Raw genomic sequence first — 20,909 nt, 5'->3', positions numbered from 1 at the left:
TCAGGCCCCACTGCCTGGCGACCTCAGCCAGCGGTCTCACGTACAGGTTGAATAACGTGGGGCTCAGCGAGGATCCCTGCGGAACCCCCATGGCCAGCGGCTGGAAATTGAAATTGGACTTGAAAGGAGGGATGGCCACACAGAAGGAACGATTGTCGAGAAAGGAGCGGAACCACTGCAAAGCCTGGCCCCCAACACCAATCTCCTCGAGCCGGTGCAAAAGGATACTATGAGAGACCGTGTCAAAGGCGGCGCTGAGATCTAATAGTATCAGCGCCGCCGTCTGACCAGCATCCAACACCGCTCGTAGATGCTCTACCATCACGAGGAGGGCGTTTTCAGTGCTGTGCCCAGCACGGAAGCCATTTTGTGTGAGGTCAAGGGCATTGGTCCGGACAAGATGTTCTGACAGGGCCAGATTAACATGAGCCTCCGTTATCTTCGCCGGCCAGGGTAGCAGCGAGATGGGGCGGTAGCTTTCGGGCTTCGAGGGGCCCAAGGTGGGCTTCTTGATAATTGGGGACACCACCGCCTGCTTCCATTTAGTTGGAACCACACCCGAATCCAGTGAGAGGTTGACTAAGGAACATACAACAGAACGTCCCATAAAGGCCTGATCTCTGAAAAGAGCAGGTCTTACTGGATCCGATGGAGAGCCAGATTTAACCTGAAAAGCAAGTTTGTCGAACCCCTCCGGAAGAAGTGGGGAAATGAAAGCAGAGTAGGGTGGCGTAGTGCCCCATTAGAGACTCCCAGGTCAATCCCTGTGCTGGGGAAGGCCCGGTAAATAGCCTGGACCTTTCCCAGAAAGTAAGAGGCAAGGGACTCACAGTGGGAGGTGGATCCCACAGCCACAGAGAAAGTCCGCTTCGCCAGAAGATCTTTCACGGCTTTGAAGATGGTCTTTGACGGGTTTGAGCTGTTACGAATTTCAGCAGCATAAAATGCCGCACGGGCTCGACAGATTGCCCGGTGGTAGATCTTGACGGAAGCAACATATGCAGCTTTCAAATCAGCCTCATAAGTCTTCCGCCATGCTCTTTCCGCCAGTCTGCAAGTTCCCTTCAAGGCACGTAAGGCGCTGTCGTACCAGGGGCTCGACTCTCTGGTGCTGATTTTACTCGATACAATAGGAATCAGAGAGTCCAGGGCCCTGGCAATCCAAGAGCAGAAATGGTCATAGCCCTCTTCCACGTCATTCAATGGGCCCAGCGGATCTACCGCTAGGAGGCGGTGAAAGTCTTCTAGCCTAAGTTTGTTCCAATGCCTCCTAGATACCCGTCTGACCGAGGAGGTGGAAAGGGTCACGGGTAAAGGACATTGGATGGTCACCAGAGAATGGTCTGTCCATGCTAACGGGGAGATGGATATAACTTTAGTCTCAGCCAGATTGGTAAAAAAGGTGTCCAGAATATGTCCCCCTACATGGGTGGGCTGAGATACCAACTGGGAGAGCTGAAAGGCCTCTAAGTCAGCAGAAATGCTGCGTACCGTCGAGTTGGTAGGAGTATCGAAATGTAGGTTCAGATCACCCAGAATGGAATAGTTAGCACAATCTATAACTAGTGTGCTAACAGCATCGGGGAAAGAATTTCTGAACACCACATCGCTACCCGGCGGACGATAGACAACCATCTCAGAGAACGTGAACTGGGGGCTGACTAAGACCTTGAAGGAGTCACTTTCACACCCGGCAATGTTAAGGCCGCTCCACACACAGGCAAAACAGGACCTGACTATAAGGGCTATACCACCACCTCTCGATGATCTGTTTAGGGTGAACATAGAATAATCAGGGGGGCATGCTAGATTGGAAATAGCAGTATCCACATCCTGAAGCCAGGTCTCTGATGGCAAAAACGTCGGGGGCTTCATCCTCGATTAGATCATAGATGTCTTGATGATGTTTCAATGCCGATCTAACATTCAGGTTTAATACCCGCAAAAATGGCGGCGAGCCTTTAGTACGGGGGGCAGCAAGCGAGCCGTTTTGGAGGAAAGACCCCGGGAGGTCAAGCGCCCATCCGTTGCAACGGCAACGGTACGGGCCGCAGAGCGGGTGAACAGGAGGGAGCCTGCACCGATGTATGGCCTGACCGATGGAACATAAACTCTCTCTGGTGTAAGTGAGCATCACGGCGCGCGTAAAGATGTCTCGCCTGCCACAGACCACCTACCCGCAGCGTCCCGCACGGCCTTAGCGCGGACGGGCGCAGACGGGCAGGACTCTGGCACGACTCGGGCCACGCGAAGGCGCGCCCGCTACGCGATCCCGCTACGCTAGGGGAGGAGCATTAAGTAGGCGTTCCCTCGCTGGCGCATGCGCAGTGAAGCGCTGGCGGATGTAAGCACCTCTACCCCACTCCAAGATGGCGGCCCACCCCAGGCACCGGACCCGCCAAGCGGCGGTGAAGGTCACAATTTACAGTGCAAGTAAGGGGAGGTAAAAACGAAGGGTCCCAGCAGACCTGAAAGCAAAGAAAATAGTTTTAAAAATACGCTAGTCAGCGAGCGCGCAGAACGCTCCTGGCAGCCGTGCGCTACCTTGTCAGGGGGAGGGAGACCAGGGACTCGCCTTAAGTAGGCGTTCCCTCGCTGGCGCATGCGTAGTGAAGCGCTGGCGGATGTAAGCGCCTCTACCCCACTCCAAGATGGCGGCCCACCCCAGGCAACGGACCCGCCAAGCGGCGGTGAAGGTCACAATTTACAGTGCAAGTAAGGGGAGGTAAAAACGAAGGGTCCCAGAAGACCTGAAAGCAAAGAAAATAGTTTTAAAAATACGCTAGTCAGCGAGCGCGCAGAACGCTCCTGGCAGCCGTGCGCTACCTTGCGCGTTATCGCCCTCCCTCTCTATCCATCGCCCTCCCTCTCTATCCATCGCCCTCCCTCTCTATCCATCGCCCTCCCTCTCTATCCATCGCCCTCCCTCTCTATCCATCGCCCTCCCTCTCTATCCATCGCCCTCACTCTCTATCCATCGCGCTCACTCTCTATCCATCGCCCTCACTCTCTATCCATCGCCCTCACTCTCTATCCATCGCCCTCACTCTCTATCCATCGCCCTCACTCTCTATCCATCGCCCTCACTCTCTATCCATCGCCCTCACTCTATCTATCGCCCTCACTCTATCTATCGCCGTCACTTTATCGCCGTCACCCTATCTATCGCCCTCTATCTATCTATCGCTCCACCACAGCATCACTCAGGGACACCACAGCATCACTCAGCACCACCACAGAATCACTGGTTCAAATATGTTCTCTCAATGTTTGAAGCTTTAATGCAAATGTCACAAAAAAATGTTAATATTTCACTTCTGTTCTTGGATTTTAATCACTGAACATAATCTTCACAACAGTTATTTACAAAAGTTTAAGCTATTGCCATTAAAAATTACAATCACTTTTATTTAAGTATTAATTATTTAAAAAAATGAAAAGCCAATGTTAATTGTAATATCAAGACATCTAAGTAAAGGCAATACAAAACATGTGACATTACAAATACTAAAAGTGTCACGTATGCTAAAGTTAAAAGTATTGGCATTGTAAATGACAACATAAATATAAAATGTCATTTACAAAACCAATAGCTCCAACTTTCCTACTGCGAGACCTATTGGCAACGCCAGTGCTTGTTGCTGAATTGCTGATGTGCTTTGACTGAGTAAGCCCTGGGCTCCTGCCAATCCGGTGCCTAGGGCCTGTGTTCCTTCCCAAAAAACTGTGTTGACACTAAAACCCAATTGGCATCTCTGGCCACATGTCAGCCCCTAGTAAATGGTACCCTAGGTATCCAGGGCATTGTACCAGAGAAGCCCTTTAAGGGCTGCAGCACTTATTGTGACACTTGTAAGGTCCCTGTACCCAGACACACACAGACTGCCTTTGCAGGGTGAGTGTCCTGGTACAGAACTAAACAAAGAGTCGACATGGCACACATCCCTATGTGTCATGCCCACAAACCAACTGCCCTGGCATACAGTCACCCCTCTAGCTGAGTGCCCTATGCCAGTGGTGTATGCACAGGTGCATGAGCCATGTGCCCCTACAGCACCCAGGGCCATTCCTGGGCACTGTAAGTGCAGTGATGCCATTAAGAGTATCTGGTGCTGGGAGGTTGTCATTACGAACTCCACAGCACCATAATGGCTACACTGAAGACTGACAAGGTTGATATCAAACTTCTCAGCACATTAAACCCACACTGATGCCAGTGTGGGATTTAAAGTAAAATGCACTACAGAGAGCATCTTCGAGATGCCCCCTGAAACCTAACCTACAATCGACATCTTGTCTGAGAGGCTGCCTAGGCTGCCACACAGCAGACATGTTGCTGGACCCCTGGGTGGAGAGCCCCCGCTCTCCTGGGCCTCCAACAATGCACATCCTGGGCGAGGTGCTAGGTCTCCTCCCCAGGGTGGGTAGGGGAAAGCTTCTCCAGGCCACTTGCTGTACTCAGCGACTGGCCCCCACCAGTTCTGACCCCCGAAGTGTTGGGCGCTCCTGAAGATCCTCAGTCCCCGAGCCTGCAGCCTTTGTTCACTTTCCAAGATCTCCAATGAATAACATTGAGCGCCCGACGGCTCAAAAGCACCCTGCACCCAGCCGCCTGCGTGCCTCTGGCAGTGCAACCTTTAGTCTAACCTACTTCCCCATTTGCCCTGAGCAAGGGCCCAGGAGCCCAGCTCCCACAGCGTGGCCTGTTTGCCAGCAGCCACCAACCGAAGGCCCCCTGCCTCTCATTGGACAACATTGGGCCTAACTACCTCTGCACCCGGTTGCCCCAGTGCCACTGAGGGTGTACCAATTGTACCTACCTGACCCTGGGAGACCCCTGAGTCTATGCCCAGAAATTTAACTATGCCAGTCGAGTACTTCCCTGAAAGCCGCTAACTCACTTTTCTTCCATAGGTTTAAATTGACTGGTTTCACTTGGAAATTCTTCTGTGTGTGGAGTTTTGCAACTTTAAAATATTAATCAAAAATCAGCCGAACAAATTCAGATTTACTCGCCTGTTATCAGGAGAGACTTCAGTGCTGCATCTTGTAGCTCAGTACTGACCCTGAAACGTAATTTTTACCGTACTTACCAGTAACTTGAATTTCCTTCCATAGGATATCATTGCCTGCTTTTTGCTAAAAAAGTTTCAAAGTTTCGATTTTTGAAACTTACAAATATTCTTTAAAAATCGTGCCAATGATAAAAACGTAATTCCTTGCCTGTTTTAGATAGATGTCCCAGTGCTGAACCTAGGAGCCCAGCACTGGATTACAAAAGTTACGTAAACATACTTTACCTGCAAACTGAATTTCCTTCCATAGGATAACAGTGGTAATTTCATCTAGAAAAGTTTTTAAGTGTCAACTTTTAAAATACAATAATATTTTTTTTTAAATCACTACAGTAACCCTAACGCTTTTACTTAACTGTTTACAGTGCATGTGGAGAAATGTGGCTCACTGGTTAGAAGCGGCAGACCCGGAAGCAGAGGTTGGCCCGGGACCAGGGTTCAATTCCCGACACAGCAGGGCCTTGGGTCAATGTCCGCGGACTCTATAATTCTCACCTCGGTGCCTACTCTAACCATGGGTTCCACTCTGCAACTCTGGGCAATAGCTTGCTTAATCTCCACAACGGCCCCTTCAGTGCCCGGGATGCCTGGCTTCACCTTGGGGGTGCCCAGGAGGGACCATCTCACAGGGAAAGCCAGGAAGGGTTCCCCAGCGGTATACAGCACCAGGACACTCCGAGATGGAGGCACAGTGCGCTTTACAAGTATACATTTACATGTCTCAGGACTGAATCTAGGATCCAGTCCTGTGGTTAGAAAAGTAATCTACAAGTAACTAATTGCATTTAACTAGAAATTCCCATTGAGCTCAATGTTGCATTGTGTTTGAAATTGTGTTGCCTACTGCAACAACTGTAACTATTGTCATCAAAAAGTCTATTGCATGTTTTGAAAAGTATTTAACTAAAGTAATTTATTTGATAAAGTATATTTTGATACCTTGTTGGTGCTAAAATAAAACTATATTTTGTGATGCAGTAGGTCTTTTCTTCTCCCGAACTTGTGGGGTGCACCATGTGCCATTTCCATTATCTGCGAGTACCATGTCTGCCTGGCCCATTGTGGTGCCACTAGGATCAGAGTCATGTTGCTGGTCCTGCACTTGTCGAGTACTCTGTATCAGGGGTATCTGGGTATCGGGGGGAAAAGCGTAAGCAAATGTTTTCGACCAGCTTATCCATAGGGCATTTCCCAGGGATCCTTTCCCTGGTTGCCTGGATGCAAAGCTTTGGCATTTTGCATTCTGGTCTGTTGCAAATAGGTCTACTGACTGTGTTCCCCACCTTCTGAACAATGTTTGTGTTTCCTGCGTATTGAGCTCCCACTCGTGGGATGCCGATGTCTGCCGGCTGAGCCAGTCTGCTTCCACATTGTCCTTCCCTGGTAGGTGTATGGCTAGCAGGTCTATTTTCAGTAGGATGGCCCATCTCCATATCTCCTGCGCTAGGTTCGATAGTGGAGATGATTGTGTTCCTCCCTGCTTGTTGATGTAGAACATCATTGTCGTGTTGTCTGTATCAACACTCTCTGGCTGTACAGTTTCGTCTGGAAGGCTTTCAGGGCAAGGAACACTGTCTTTAGTTCCAGGTAATTGATGTGCTTGACCACATCCACTGGAGTCCACAGACCCCTCACCCTGAGCTTGCTCATGTGTGCTCCCCATCCGTTCTGGGATGAGTCTGTTGTGATGGTCACCATTGGAGTTGGTGGTGTTAGAGGTTTCCCTTCTGTTATATTCTCTTTGCTCCACCACGACATCTCCTCCTGCACTGCGTGCGTTATAACCACTAGATCTTCCCAACTTCCTGTAGCTTGTGACCATCCTTCTTGCAGCCATTCTTAAAATGGTCTCATGTGTAGGCGCACGTTTGGTACCAAATGTATGCACGAGGCCATCATGCCCATGACCTTGCTCGCTGTCCTCACTGTCAGAGCTCGCTCCTTCTGGTAGAGGCGCGTCTCCTTCAGTAGTGCCATTGTCCTGTTGTCGCTCGGGAACACCTTGCTCTGTATGGTATTGATCTTTGCTCCCAGGAAGATTTTTACTTGCTCTGGTTCCATAGAGGACTTCCCCCCGTGGATGGAGAATCTCAGGTCCATCAGCACATTCGTCACGCGTGTTCTTTGCATGTTCTGTGGGAGCTTGCCTTTTTTCAGCCAGTCGTCCAGCTAAGGGTATACATGGATCCCTTCCCACCTTAGGTGCGCTGCCACTGCTGCGAGGCACTTGGTAAAGACCCTTGGAGCGGATTTTAGTCCGAACGCTAGGGCTGTGAACTGGTAGTGGTCCTTTTTTATTGTGAATCTTAGTAGGTGCTTGTGCTGCCTGTTCATTGGGATGTGCAGGTAAGCATCTTTGAGGTCTATGGTGGCCATGAAATCTCCGTCTCTTATCTGAGGAATGACCTCCTGTAAGGACGTCATCTTGAATTTCTGTGTCTTTATGAACTTGTTCAGGAACCTTAGGCCTAGGATGGGTCTCATTGTTTCGTCCACCTTTGGCACTAGGAAGTATGTGGAGTACACTCCCTTGTTCCTTTCTCGGTATGGTACTGGTTCGATGGCCTCCTTTTCCAGGAGGTCTGTCGCTTCCCTTTGAAGCAGCTCTAGCTCTTTTCCTGACTGCGCCCTCTTTCTGTTTTCTGTTTGGGGGTGTCTTTTCCAGTTCTAAGCAATATCCGAACTGTATTGTGTTGAGTATCCATCTGTCTGTTATCTTCCTCCACTCCTGGAAGAAACAACTTAACCTGCCTCCTACTGGTGTTACATGTTCTGCGATGCTTATTCCGTGTAACCCTGCATCGTTATTTTTGTGCTGCACCCTGTGAGGCTTTGCGCGGGTGGGCACTGATCTCTGGACGGAGTCACTTTGAGGCGGGCTGTTGGCCCCCTCTCTTGTTCTGTCCACATCAGTTTCCTCTCCAGCGAAAGGACTGGCCTCTCTGTTGTTGGTGCCAGTGTTGTTTCTGGTACCCCTGCTGTGCTTGGTTGTCTGCATGCTGTGACTGCTGGAATGTCTGGTGTGACGTTCCTGGTTGGTTACCTCCCCTTCCATTCGGTCTATGTGACTGGGTACCCCTCTTTGACCCTCAGAATTCTAAGGCCCCCATTGACCTTGCAGTGTTATCCTTTTTAAGCTGGATGAGTTTTTCATCCACCGGCGGTCCAAACAGTGTCTCCCTATTGAATGGTGTGCTAAGGATGTTGTGCTGCACTTCTGGTTTGAAGCCTGAGATCCTGAGCCAGGCTTGCCTTCTTTCCATGATTTCCAACATCAGCCTGCTTGATGTGTCTGCTCCATCCATGTCTGTTTTGAGGCAAGCATTTGCAACATTTTTCCCCTCCTCCACCAGGTGCGAGGCTCTGTGTTAGTACTTTTCTGGGAGGTGCTTCACCAGCTGGCCTATTTGGTCCAGGATTTGGTACTGGTGCCTATTTAGCAGGGCATTGGAATTTGCCATGCACCAATGCATTTCAGCGTTTTTCTCTATCTTCCTCCCCGTCAGGACCATCCTCTTGCTTTCCTTGTCTGGTGGTGGCCCTGATGATGTTGGCACATTTGCCCACCTTGCGGTTGCCGTGATAATGGAGTCCGCTAGGTCTGTCGCCTTGATGTATGGGGGATCTTTCGTCGAGTGCTTGTATTTTTTCCGTCCTCGGCGTAACTGACCTGCATGTCGCCGGGTCCTTAAACGCCTCCACCCCCTGAGCCATGACGCTCTCGAGCATCGGGAGATATTGGCTCCTTGTCTGCGTGGGGAGTAGGGTCTCCAAGAGGAAGTTTGGCTTCTGCTTCTCTTCATCAAGCTTGACTCCAAACGTAGTCGCCACGTTCTTGATGGCGATATTGTACGCCCCAATGTCATCTGGCGGGAAAGGCCTCGAAGGGTACGTGTCTACGCCCTCTTCTGGACTTTCGGTATCGAGGTCCTGCCACTCCAGGTCCGGTGTCCCAGAGGATGCGGACACTAGGAACGTCCTTTGGTCGTAGTCACCCTAGTCGTCATAGAAGAAGGTTTCTTCCTCTTGCTGTTCAACAGTCTTGGGGCTTTTCGGCAGCTCTCCGGCCTCGAAATCCTCCTCTTCTTCTTTCGGCTCGACGATAACCGTCCGTGTCTTCGGCGGAATCGTTTAACTCGAGTAGTTCGTCGAACTCCTTCTTTCTCTGTACGATGTTCTCCATTGCGACCTAGAGCCGTCTTTTCTTTCTTTACAGTTTGGCGTCGGACTGTTCTGCTGGCTTCTTTGCTGTGTATTTCAGCACCGACGTCGAAACGGGCCTCGTTTCCCTTGTCGACGTGGCCGTCGGGGCTTTTTCTTTCGCAGTCGAAAGTTCCTTCTAGAGGACGTGCTTTGCCGACCTTGGCTTTTCGCCGGTTTTCGCCGCCTGGGAGTCCTTCTCTAAGGATCTGCTGGGCTCTCTGTCCTAGGTTGCATCTGCAGCCGACGAAGTTTTCGGCGCCAGTGCTCCCTTCGAGGTCTTCGACTCAGTCGCTTGAGAATCTGAGTCAGACCTTCGCTGGTCTGTCGGGGCTTTTGGGGTCGACGACTCTCCTACCTCTTTAGAAGTTTTCTTATCAGTCTCTACGACCATGTAGCAATCTTCTCCGGGGACGTTGTCTTCTTAGTCGGTCGAGAGATCCAGGTCACGAAGGGACGGTGGTTGGCCCTTCCCCTGCATGGTGTAGTTGGCCCTTCTCTGTCCCTCTCCGACGTGGAGGGTCTTCGGTGTGAAGGCAGAGCAAGCGTTGCAGTCCTTGCTCTCGTGGTCGACAGGTAAGCAGAGGTTGCAAACCGGGTGCTGGTCCTTCTGCACGTACTTGTAGTGGCAGTTACGGCAGAATTTAAACGGTGTGCTGTCCATGGCTCGCGATCAAGGGGGCCCCCTGTGTGCGCATTCTCCGTTGGACGTCGAAGTTCTCGAAGTTCTCCTTCGTTGTCCCGGCTTGTAGGTGTTATTCCCTAGTCGTCTTCTCAGTCATTCCTGCTAAATTTCGACTCTTCTCTGTTTTTTCCCATTCAAAACTCTGGAGCCTCTCGGGAACGATCCAGACCCAACAGTGGAAAAAGGAATCTGAAGATGGCGCCCAAGGGTTGGAGCATCCGCAGGAAGCGTGCAGACGTCACGGAAGGAAACTAAAAGGTGGGACATAGACGCCCATCTGGGCTACGAAAAAAACCGAAAAAAAACAAAAAAAAACGACTACGATTCCGGACCCAACCACTAGACCGCAGAATAATGCACAGCATAGTGAATCCAGAAAGATTCACGCAGCAAAACTCACTAACCCGCCATTGGATAAAACTGACTGGTTTGACTCGAAAAATCTTCTAAGTGTGATGTTTTGGAAACTTAAAATATTCATATAAATTCAACCGAATTCCGAAGTACTCACCTGTGATCAGGAGAGAAGCTAGAACTGTACCTTGTAGCCGAGTACTGAACTGCAAAAGTAATCCTTACCGTGTTTACTAGTAACCTGAATTTTCTCCATAGGAATCCATTGTCTGCTTTTCTATGAAATTTCTTCTGTCTACTTCTGAAAACTTGAAATATTCTTTAAAAATCATATGAAATTCTGAAACGAAATTGCTTACCTGTTTTAGGTTGAGACCCCAGTGCTGGACCCAGGAGCCCAGTACTGGATTACCAAAGTAACCAGATTGTACTTTACCTGCAACCTGAATTTTCTCCCATTGGATAACATTGCCAGATTTCTTTTGAAAAGTTTCTAAGTGTGAACTTTTAAAATAGCTTTATATTCCTGAAAAATCACTGCAATACCTAAAACGTTTTCACTAAACTTTTTTCAGCTTAGACCCCAGGACTGACTCTAGGAGCCAGTCATCGAACTACCAAAGTAATCTACAAAGTGATCAACTGTGTTTATATAAGAAAATCCATTGAGCTCAATGCTAAATTGTGTGTAGAATTGTGTTGCCTACTGCAACCCCTGTACCTATTGTGTTTACAAAGTTTATTGCCTTTCTGCAAAGTACTCATCTGAGACATCTCATATTGTGAACAGTATATTTTGATACCTGTTGGTTCTAGAAATAAAACAACGATATCTTTGATATAAAAACAATTGGCTTGGAGTTCAGTCTTTGAGTGTGTGAAACCTTTTGCTGACAGAGTGTGTACAACAAATGCTTTACACTGCCCTCTGGTACTGCCTTACTGCTCGACCAAGCTACCACTTTAGAGAGTAAGGTCACACCTGGCTTTAACCTCTGTTATACCTCTGGGGTTTGTGGACTCTATATACATTGTACCTTATTCTGGTCCAGTATAAATAGAGCAACTTTCTCACAATAATGTTTTCTGTTGTGTAGGAACCGCAGGTACTTTGTGTCCTTTGTTCATAGGGATATGCAAGTAGGCGTTCTTGAGGTCTATTGTAGCCATGTAGTCTCCCTTTTGAATTTATGGGATTATTTCTTTTAGAGTACATATTTTGAAGCGTTGTGCGAGTATGAACCCGTTTATGAACATTCGGTCTAGGATTGGCCTTAAGAGTTAGGTCCCGTTTCGGTACTATAAAGTACAGTGAGCAGTTTCCTTTAAAACATTCCTGTTTTGCTATTACTTCCATTGCTTGTTTTTAGAATAGTTCCTTGATCTCTGAATTTAGCTTTGTTAGTTCTGATCTTAAAAATGTCTGGTTTCCGGTGGGTTTGCTGGTGGTGTTTGTTAGCTCTATGCAATACCCACACTTTACCAAATGTAGTATCCAATTGTCAGTTGTGATATTTTCCCACTGTTTGAGGTAGAAGGCCATTATTTCCCCAACTGGTGTTTTGTCTGGGTTATTTTCTGTGAGTCAGCCAGTTAGAGCCATTTCCTCTTCCTCTGGGGGATGGGGGTTAGCCTCTGCCTCTCCACAGAAAGGGGTGCTTCTGCTGTTGCTGCCAGCCCTGATAGCTTTTCCCTGACTTGATTATTGCCCAGGAATCTCACCTTGCAGTTGCTGTGACATTTGCTGTCCCTGGCCAAATGCACCTCTTCCTGTTACCACCTCTTTTAAACAAACCTCTCTGCTGTAGGGCTCCCATCGCCTTAGCTGTCTTGTTGTCCTTTTTAATCTGCTGGAGGGATTCATCCACTTCTTTCCCAAAAAGGGTGTCCCCAGTGAATGGTCTATTAATGATATAGGTTTGAAACTCCAGTTTGAATCTTGAGCCAGGCATGTCTTCTGAGGATGGTGCCTCTGCACATTTGTCTATTGGCAGTGTCTGTCGCATCATGGGCTGACTTAAGGCATGTATTGCCACGTTTTTACCTTCCTGGACAATAGACATTATTTTCTTGTCATCTTCAGGCAGTTTATTGAGGATCTCCTCTATTTCAACCCACTGTTGGTGCCCGTATCTATTTAATAGGGCATTGGAATTTGTGATGTGCCATTGTGTTGCAGCTTAATTTTCCATTCTTCTCCCCAGCATGCCCATTCTCTTACTCTCCTTTTCTGGTGGAGGGCCTGTTTTGGAGTCTGCATTAGCCCATCTTCTGGCTTTGGTGACAATAATTGAATCTAGCAGTGTTTCCTTGAATGTACTTTGGGTCCTTTGAGGAAGCCTTCTATTTCTTCTCCACCCTGCGTGTTACGCCCTTGCCTGAAGCTGGTTCCTTGAAGGCCTTTTTGCCTTGAGCCAGTATGCTAGGAAGCATTGGGAGGTATTGTGTTCCCTTGAATGGTAGGGGCTAGGGTTTCCAGGAGAAAACATGTGCCTCCCTTTCTCGAGAGATACTCCGAAATGGTCTGCTGCCCTTTTGACTAAGCCAATGTAGAAAGCTAGGTTGTCTGGTGGTGATGCTTTCGAAGGATAACTGCATACCTCCTCCTCTGGGCTATCCGCGTCAAGGTCGTTCCATAAATCCTCGAAGTTTCCTCTTCCTCCGGTAGCTCCCCGTACTCAGGTTCTTCGTCGCGCGGTTCTGGGGTTGGGAGTGAGTCGAAGATATCCTCTTCCTCTCCCTCGGGGTCTTCCGCCTCTTCGGCGTCTATGGTGATGTTTTCTGGTTCGGCAACCGTGGTTTTAGGGATTCGAAAGTTCAAAATACAATTCAGGCATGCATAAAATAAGCACAAGGTACTTTATACATGTAATGCTTTAAAAAAATGCACCTTCAAAAGGATACAAAGGTACCCATTGGTTCCTCAAGAAACTGTTTTCATAACTAACATATTCAGCAGGTAAACAAATAACCACATTGTACAACGCCTTAACGGCGGCGGCAATTCCACCGCGGTGCAGGCATTCTAATGAGTGAGCGGGGCTGCGACGGCCGTTCGCCGTACTGGGGAGGGAGTGCTCCCTTCGGCCAACGAGGGGTTAATAGTCAAGAGGTTGCTCCAAATAGGGGAGTGTGACAGAATAGTGCTAGTGTGTGAAATGGGTAAAAAAGGGGGGTTCGCAGAATGAAGATCATTCAATAGAGAATGATTTCAACAATTATAATCGAAACTGGTTATAAGTAACAACAAAACCAGTTAGTTATGGCCTGTCCATAATTAATCCTTTTCATTGTTATTCTCAATGATTTCCAAAACACACAGAGAGGTATCATCTTTTGGTTTAAATGGGTGAAGGTGGAAAATGGTACATGCCCACTTGGGGATGATTGTTGCCGTTTCGACCCGACTTATTGCGTTGAGGGTAATTACATCCTCAGCTTGCGGGTCTTCCTCAGGACAGGGGAAGAGTATGAGGCAACCTACTATAGGTGCCTGTAAGTTGATGGCCCTGATCACAGCTCCCGGGGCTGGGTAGTCTGCATCACAATTGGGGTATAGTGGTAATATGCTGGAGTGGTAAAGTGCTGGATGCGTAGAGAGATAAACTTCATCCAAGTGGAACCAATCACCCCAACATAGTCTTCAAAAGCCTGTGTAGAGCAGCCTGAGGGATGACAATACTTCGCTCGTCAGGATGCGGCACTATACCTTGGCATCAGTAGGTTGCAGTTAGAGGTTGTGCCCTTCTCGCTCCCCCGGGTGCATTTTGAGGAGCAACGTTAAACTGTGCCTTGGAGTATTGCCCCCTTATGTGGTATTCCCTTACATTAGACACAGACTGATGATGCTCATTCTACTAAAGCCCTCGCATCCCCCCTCTTGGTTTAATCCAATTCCTGCCCGGTGTAGAAGGTAAAAAAACTCAAGGTCTTTTCTAGGTATCAATTTACAGGCTAATTTAACTCAAATCCACTTGATGTCTTAAAAAAAAAAAAAATTTGAACATACAGAACATGTCATTTTTTCAGATTTATAATCTATCAAATAATAATCCTTTCAAAAAGGAACATATAACACGATTGATGGTAGATGTTACCAAATTAAAAGCAGCTTTGTTAAAGTAAAAAAGCAATGCACTCTTGGGAATGTAGCAGTGATTATCTTTTACAGAATCACATAGATGTATAAGGCAATATAGCAGAGAAAGGTCTCAGCACTGGTCTCAACACAGAAGGATCTCTCCTTATTTTCTTGTTGAAAGAATCATGGTAACACACTTTGAAGATTCTTATGAGGAACAAAAATGAACTGCTCTTACCTTCATTGTTGGTAGAATTGTCTGACACTGGTACTGGCTCAGTAATTATAGCAGCCATATCCAAAAGTGGTTGAATGATTTCAATCTTGAAGACCCCATTTTTCTGCCAAAGGTTCAGGACACGAACAATCTTACTCTGTCGAATTCCAAAAAATTGTTAAAATTACACCTTGGTGCGAAAACTTGCTTCTTTCGCTTAACAGGATAGAAATGAAAACCAGTATATGTATTAGGCTATGAAGTCTATTGTAGTTAAATGCAAACGCTAATAAATCATAATATGTTTAATTTAAATAAGTACCAGTTGTTAGCCAGAGCATTCTTACAAAGCCAGTCCTTAGACCTTTAGCAGTATGAGACTGACATTCATGCTAACTGCAGTGGAAGCAATGTCAGAAGTAAGAAGTGGCGTATATATGTCAGTTAGCGGCCCGCTTATTTCCGGTTTTGACAGAAACTGTGCTTTTTTCGAATATACTTCCTGAGCATTTGTGCATTCGGTGCTGCTTCTCTGCTAAGACTTAAGTATATTTTCTATACTGATGTCTTGAATGTTGGAAAATTCTGTAAATAACGTGACAATTGTTTAGCCTTGAGAAAGCCCTAACGTTATTCACCATACAGGGTGAAACACATGTCGGCTGTTCTCTCTTTTTGTGCAATAAAGTTAAGAAAATCTACAATGAGAATGGATTTTTTAAGAAGTTGACTGAACATAATATGGAAAAACTGAATTTGCTACTAAAATACAAAAGATAAATAAGGATTTACCCGTGTTATACTAAAACACTAGTCATTTCAAGGAACGCATGCTCACACTTAAACCTCAACTCCTTTTTTGAAGCTTTTATGGTCCAGAGGTTTGAGCAGAGTTCCCTCGCTGATTGAATCCTCTAGGAAGAAAGATATCGACCTGGAATCCCTGGACCTTTCATCCCGGCTGTAACATTCACACACCAAAGGTCAACATTTGGAATCTGAGCAGAGTAAGCAGAAGCAGCCTTAAGGCTCCCTGTATATAAGCTCTCTTCTTTCTGTGCATGCAGAGCATGGGCTTTTTGTCATTTGTCTCTCCTCTGCCCCCTTCCTCCTTCGTTCCTCCCTCCCTCCACTCTCACCCTGACTCTCCCACCTGGATATAATTACATTATGGTCAGTTTAGCGTAATTTTAACTATTTTAAGGCCCATGCCCAGATGGGATTTCAGGCCTTTTTCCTTCTTAGAATCTTTCTTCCCTTTACAAGATTCTGGAACGGCCCGGAGCTGGTGCCTATATAAAAATGTGTAAAGTTCTCTGCATTCTTTTTCGACATATCATTACCCCCCGTTTGTTTGGAGATCTTTTAGGAATTATATAGATAGTTCTAAAGTCCTTTGATTTGAATTGTTGGTGTATTAGCGGATTTATCTGCGCCAGGAAGTAGAAAAAATACTCATTTTTAATTTCTCATTTGTTTTCCCATTCTAGATATCTTATGACTATTGAGGAGTATCCCCTGGAAGAGAAGTGCTCTGTCTTTGGAGTGGAGTGGAGTTTCTGGGGTTAGAACAAGGGTTCCTCAAGGATAGAGGATGCACTCTCAAAGCACCCTCAGCGGCACTAGGGCAGCCAGGTGCAGAGTGTTGAGGCCCAATGTTCCCAATGGGGGATAGGGGACCTCCGGTTGGTGGCTGCTCACGAGCAACAGGGTTGTGGGAGCAAAGCTCCTGGTGTTAGGCTCAGAGCAAAGGGGGATCAGAGTTAGCACCCTAAGTACACCCGCAGAGGCACAGGGGCGGCTGGGTGCGGAGTGCTGTTTTGGAGTTGGGTGCCCTGTCTACTTCAATGAGAATTCTCAGGTTTTAACAAAGACTGCAGGCTCGGACGAAGATCATCTGGAGGTGACCACCGGCTGGAGAGATAAGTTGGGATGCCTGGGGATGCTGGGACACCATTGGTTGGGCCACCCAAGGTTGTGGGTCTTCTGGGTGTCTTTAGGCCTCTGGTTTTCTTACTAGCTCCAGTCGGGGGGATTCTCCAGAAAAAAGACTGCAGGCGCAGTGGAGAAGGTTGAGGCAGGTCAGAGATCCCCAGATCTCAGGTCAGGATTGCCGGGGAGACCTCCTCGTGGCATCGGGTGCAGACTCGCAGATTTGGCCGGAGCCAGAGTCTGTGGGTGAACAAATCGCGTGTTCACAGGAGACAAAGTCTTTGGGGTGGAAGGCAGGGCAGGTCCTTCGGGTTCTGGAAGGCTACTGGGCGCAGGACACACAGGGATTTCACTTCTGCAGGTTCAGGGGGGGGGGGGGGGAACAGGCCGGTGAGGCTGGGGCCAAATCTGTGTGCGTCCTCCTCTTCTTACCTTTTGCACGGCTTCTTCGGTCGTTCTTCTTAGTCGGTTCTTGTCTGAGGCAAGGTTCAGGGGTGACCCTAAATACTAGATTTAAGGGCGTTACAGGTAAGAAAAGGTTGGAACCAATGGGTCCCTGTCTTGTGGTGGTCACCCAGTTATGCCACCCTCCAGTGGGAGAAGGGCATATGCCTCACTCTGGTTGGCTGGGTTCTCCCCCTCTGCTAGATGGCAGGGACTGAGAGTTGTGCTTCACCTTGCCTCCCCCACCTGAGGGGTGGGGTTAGCAAAGGTGGGTTCACCCCCCTTCTTCACTTGTTTATCCAGCCGATTCTCCCGCCCAAAGTGGCGGCCAGAACCGTTGGTAGCCAGTTGCTGGAAGCAGGAAAAGGCCTGGGGAATCTGACAAAGGTGGCAAGCCTTTGAAGCTTTCCCTTCGTGGACCCTGCACATCCTGGGGAAGGAGGCTTGGAACCTCACCCCAGGATGTGCATTGTTTCAGACTCCTGAGAGTGGCAGGCTCTCGACCCAGGAGTCCAGAAACATGTCTGGTTGTGGCAGCTGGTGAGCAGCCACTCAGCCTGGACACTAGTGTTCAATCGTTTTTCAAGGGGCATCTCTAAGATGCCCTCTCTGTGCATTTTTCATTAAATCCCATACTGGCATCGGTGTTGGTTTAATATGCTGAGAAGGATTAGTTACTTACCTGTAATCCTAGTTCTCTTCCAGGGGTATCCTCATCTAAGTCATAAGCACATGAATAGTCCCGCCCATGTGTGGGACCCCGGAAAACACATATATATATATATATATATATATACATACATATATATATATATATATATATATATATACACATATATACACATATATACATATACACATATACATATATACATATACATATATACATATATACATATATGTAGCTCTACATATATGTATATATACATATATATACACATACAATGCAGTCCTCTCTGGAAAAGCTGAACAATGCTGCAATAGAAGTCCTTGCACATCAGACCAGAGGCAAGATGGCCGCGGTGAGGGAGGCTGTGTAAGCAGCCAGCTCCCTGGTTCCTGGCGTCCGGGAGTGAAGGAGAAAGAAAACTCAGCTTTTTGCCGCGATAATCCATGCGGGAGCTGGTCGTGCGATCATTCAACATTTCCGCTGCACTAATTGCGATTATATGTTTGTATGCAATGGACAATCTCATCTTACCTGACCGCGTTGGCTGATACCGGTCGGCTGCCTGAGGCTGCTGTGGGAGTGGCTGGTCTACGCTTGTTTCTGTTCTGTGCTGGACCGCTGGGAGTGTGAGATACGGAGCTGCACGGAGGCGCTGACCATTTCCGGGTCGGGAGCCGAGGAGAGTGTTCTGAGGCTAGCACTAGCGGAGCGGAGCGGAGCTAACTACGCTACAGTATCATACTGTGGCAACAATCGGATACTAACTATCTTCGTGACGGAATTCACGAATGTTGCTGAATCTCTTAGAGTTTCATCGGCGGGCCCCGCTGTGGCGCGCTACACTCTGTTTGTTCTGGTCACAGAGTAGCGTTTTCCCTGGCAGAGGCGGCTCTCGGAAGAAGAAGAGGACGCCGCTACCACCCTCCATTGGCACGCGTAGCAATAAGAAAGACTGTGCTGGAAGTGATTTGAGAGGAGTGGAGCCGGATAACGAGGAGATCGAGATGGCAGAGGCAGCTCCGTTGACTCCTGGTAAAACTGCCACAAAACAGGGTAAGAATTCTAATAAGGGGGCTGTTTCGAAATCCAATGAAGCCTCGAGTATGAAGAGCACAGCATTACAAACATTGCCTGATCTGTTTGTGAAACATGCTGCTAAGAAGAAAATAACTGACAGTAACAATCAAAACACCGATATGATTACTAATCAACCGCTTAATCAACCGTCTACAAGTGTTGATAGTCAGAATAATCCCACAACTCTTGTGACGACTGATCCTTTGAAGGGTATTATGGGAGATGTAGTTTCAGGCGGGACTATAATCAATCGAGCATGTTCTCTTCCCTCACTATTATCACCATCAGCAATTGATCTACAGAGCGGGAAAAAAACTATTGCGCAGCAGCATAATCAGGAGCTTCCCGAAAATTTCTACTCCCTGTCAGAACTCTCATCTGATGAAGCAACTGGTTTAAATAAAGATTGGGTAGATTACAGCTGCAAGAGTTTATCTTCTGATGGCAAGGTTAGCATGAGCCTTGACAATGCCAACACGGCCACTATCATTAAGAAGAGGCTGAGGAAGAAGAGATCTCTACGTGCGACGAGCAAAGAGACCGCTCCTAATTCACCAAGTGGAGCGAATTTCTCATCTCCTACTCCAGCATCTACCGTTACTATTGCCACTGATACTCCTGGGCCCAGTCCTAATTCTGTACCTGACCCGGTTCCGCTACAAGAGAATAGTGAAGAGATTACACTAAAAACAATCTTTGATACTATGATGAATCACAGGGCAGAAAGTAAGGCTGAAAACCAACGTACGCAGATGACTTGTGCTAAAGTCAAAAATGCAGTGCGAAGTGCAATTAAGATATGTTCAGAGACCGCCGACCGGGTCACCGAGGCAGAGGCTAGGATATCTGTCCTAGAAGAAGAATGTATGGCCCAAAGACAAGAAGTGGGTGACTTTAAAGCTCAAAAGGAGGATCTATCCGATAAGCTAGCAAATTTGGAGAATCAGGCCCGTAGAAGTAAATTGCGTTTTTTGGGGGTCCCTGAAAACAAAGAAGGGTCTGACCCGAGGAGGTTCATCATTAATCTATTAAATGACGCTTTTCCTGAGATGACAGAATGGGATTGGGCACGGGAAATACAGCGTGCACACAGATTTCCCTTTACAGTGAGGAAACCGCGACAAGGCCAAGAAAGTTATCCCAGGGCCATTCTGGTGTCGTTCAATAACTTCCTTGCTCGTGAAGCTATTTACGTAAATGCAAGACCGGAAAAGAAAGCGGATGGATTGGGCTGTCAGTTATTTGTGCGACCAGACTATTGCCAAGCTACTGTGGCTCAACGATGGCAACTGAGGCAATTGATTCCTGATTTCCAAAAGAAAGAGGTAGCAGTGTTTCTCCAAGGTCCTGCAAAATTAAAGACTATATTCAAAGGCCAAGTAAAATACTTTATCTCTACTATTAAAGCCAAGGAATATTTGGATTCTCTTTGAATAATCATGAAGAACATTTTTTCTCTTTTTTGAAAGAACTAATGCGTAGTCTGATAAATTCAAACTGTAAGACTGTAAGCTTAGAAATTGCATTGTTTAATAACTACTTAAATATGCAGGACCGCTGTTTTCTTTTCTATTTCATCTATCTCTCTTCTCTCTTTTCTCTTTTTTCCATTCTTTCTTTTATTCCTTCTCTTTTCTCTTCTCTCTTCGTCAGGACGCTATGGGCCAGGGACACGGCGCCCATACGTTTCAGGAACTGACAGTTCCTGTGCCTCCTATAGTGGGGAGGGTGGGGGGAGGGGTTCTGGGAAAAAGGGTGGGGGTGGGTAAGGGCAAGGGTTGGTGGTGGGGGTGTAAGGCAGAGGTGTTTAATACAAGGATGAATACAAGGCACTCAAATGACAATATTGAAGAGTATACAGTGTTGATAATAGTTAACATTCCTTTTTTTTATTATTTTCAATATGGATAAAAAGGTGAAAATATGCACAATCAATATTAATGGTCTTAATGATTTAAAAAAGATCGGTATGTTTCGAACAATGCTCCAGACTTTATATATTGATTATGTATTCAGGAAACGCACATTTCATGGGACAAGCGTTCTCTTTTGGATAATTTGGGATTAGAAGTCTTGCTTACGTCTAAACAAATGGGTATAAAAAGAGGCGTTGCAATTTGTATGCAAAAGGGAGTTGGGAAGTGCTTGAAAACATCAGCTGATAAATGGGGCAG

At 47.2% G+C, this 20,909-nt stretch overlaps 1 protein-coding gene across 1 annotated transcript in view; it reads right to left on the bottom strand.

Moving 5' to 3' along the window:
- SCAF4 (SR-related CTD associated factor 4) overlaps positions 1-20,909 on the bottom strand; it is a 915,362-nt gene that overhangs the window by 756,405 nt on the left and 138,048 nt on the right. The window contains exon 5 of the mRNA XM_086934003.1: positions 14,634-14,769. Coding sequence (XP_086790129.1) covers positions 14,634-14,769 — 136 coding nt within the window. The remainder of the gene's footprint in view (positions 1-14,633; positions 14,770-20,909) is intronic.

Source organism: Lissotriton vulgaris, chromosome 8, assembly GCF_964263255.1.
Source record: "Lissotriton vulgaris chromosome 8, aLisVul1.2, whole genome shotgun sequence".
Lineage (NCBI taxonomy): Eukaryota > Metazoa > Chordata > Amphibia > Caudata > Salamandridae > Lissotriton > Lissotriton vulgaris.
Note: the sequence above shows the minus strand (reverse complement) of the source record. Positions and strands in the feature narration are given on the sequence as shown.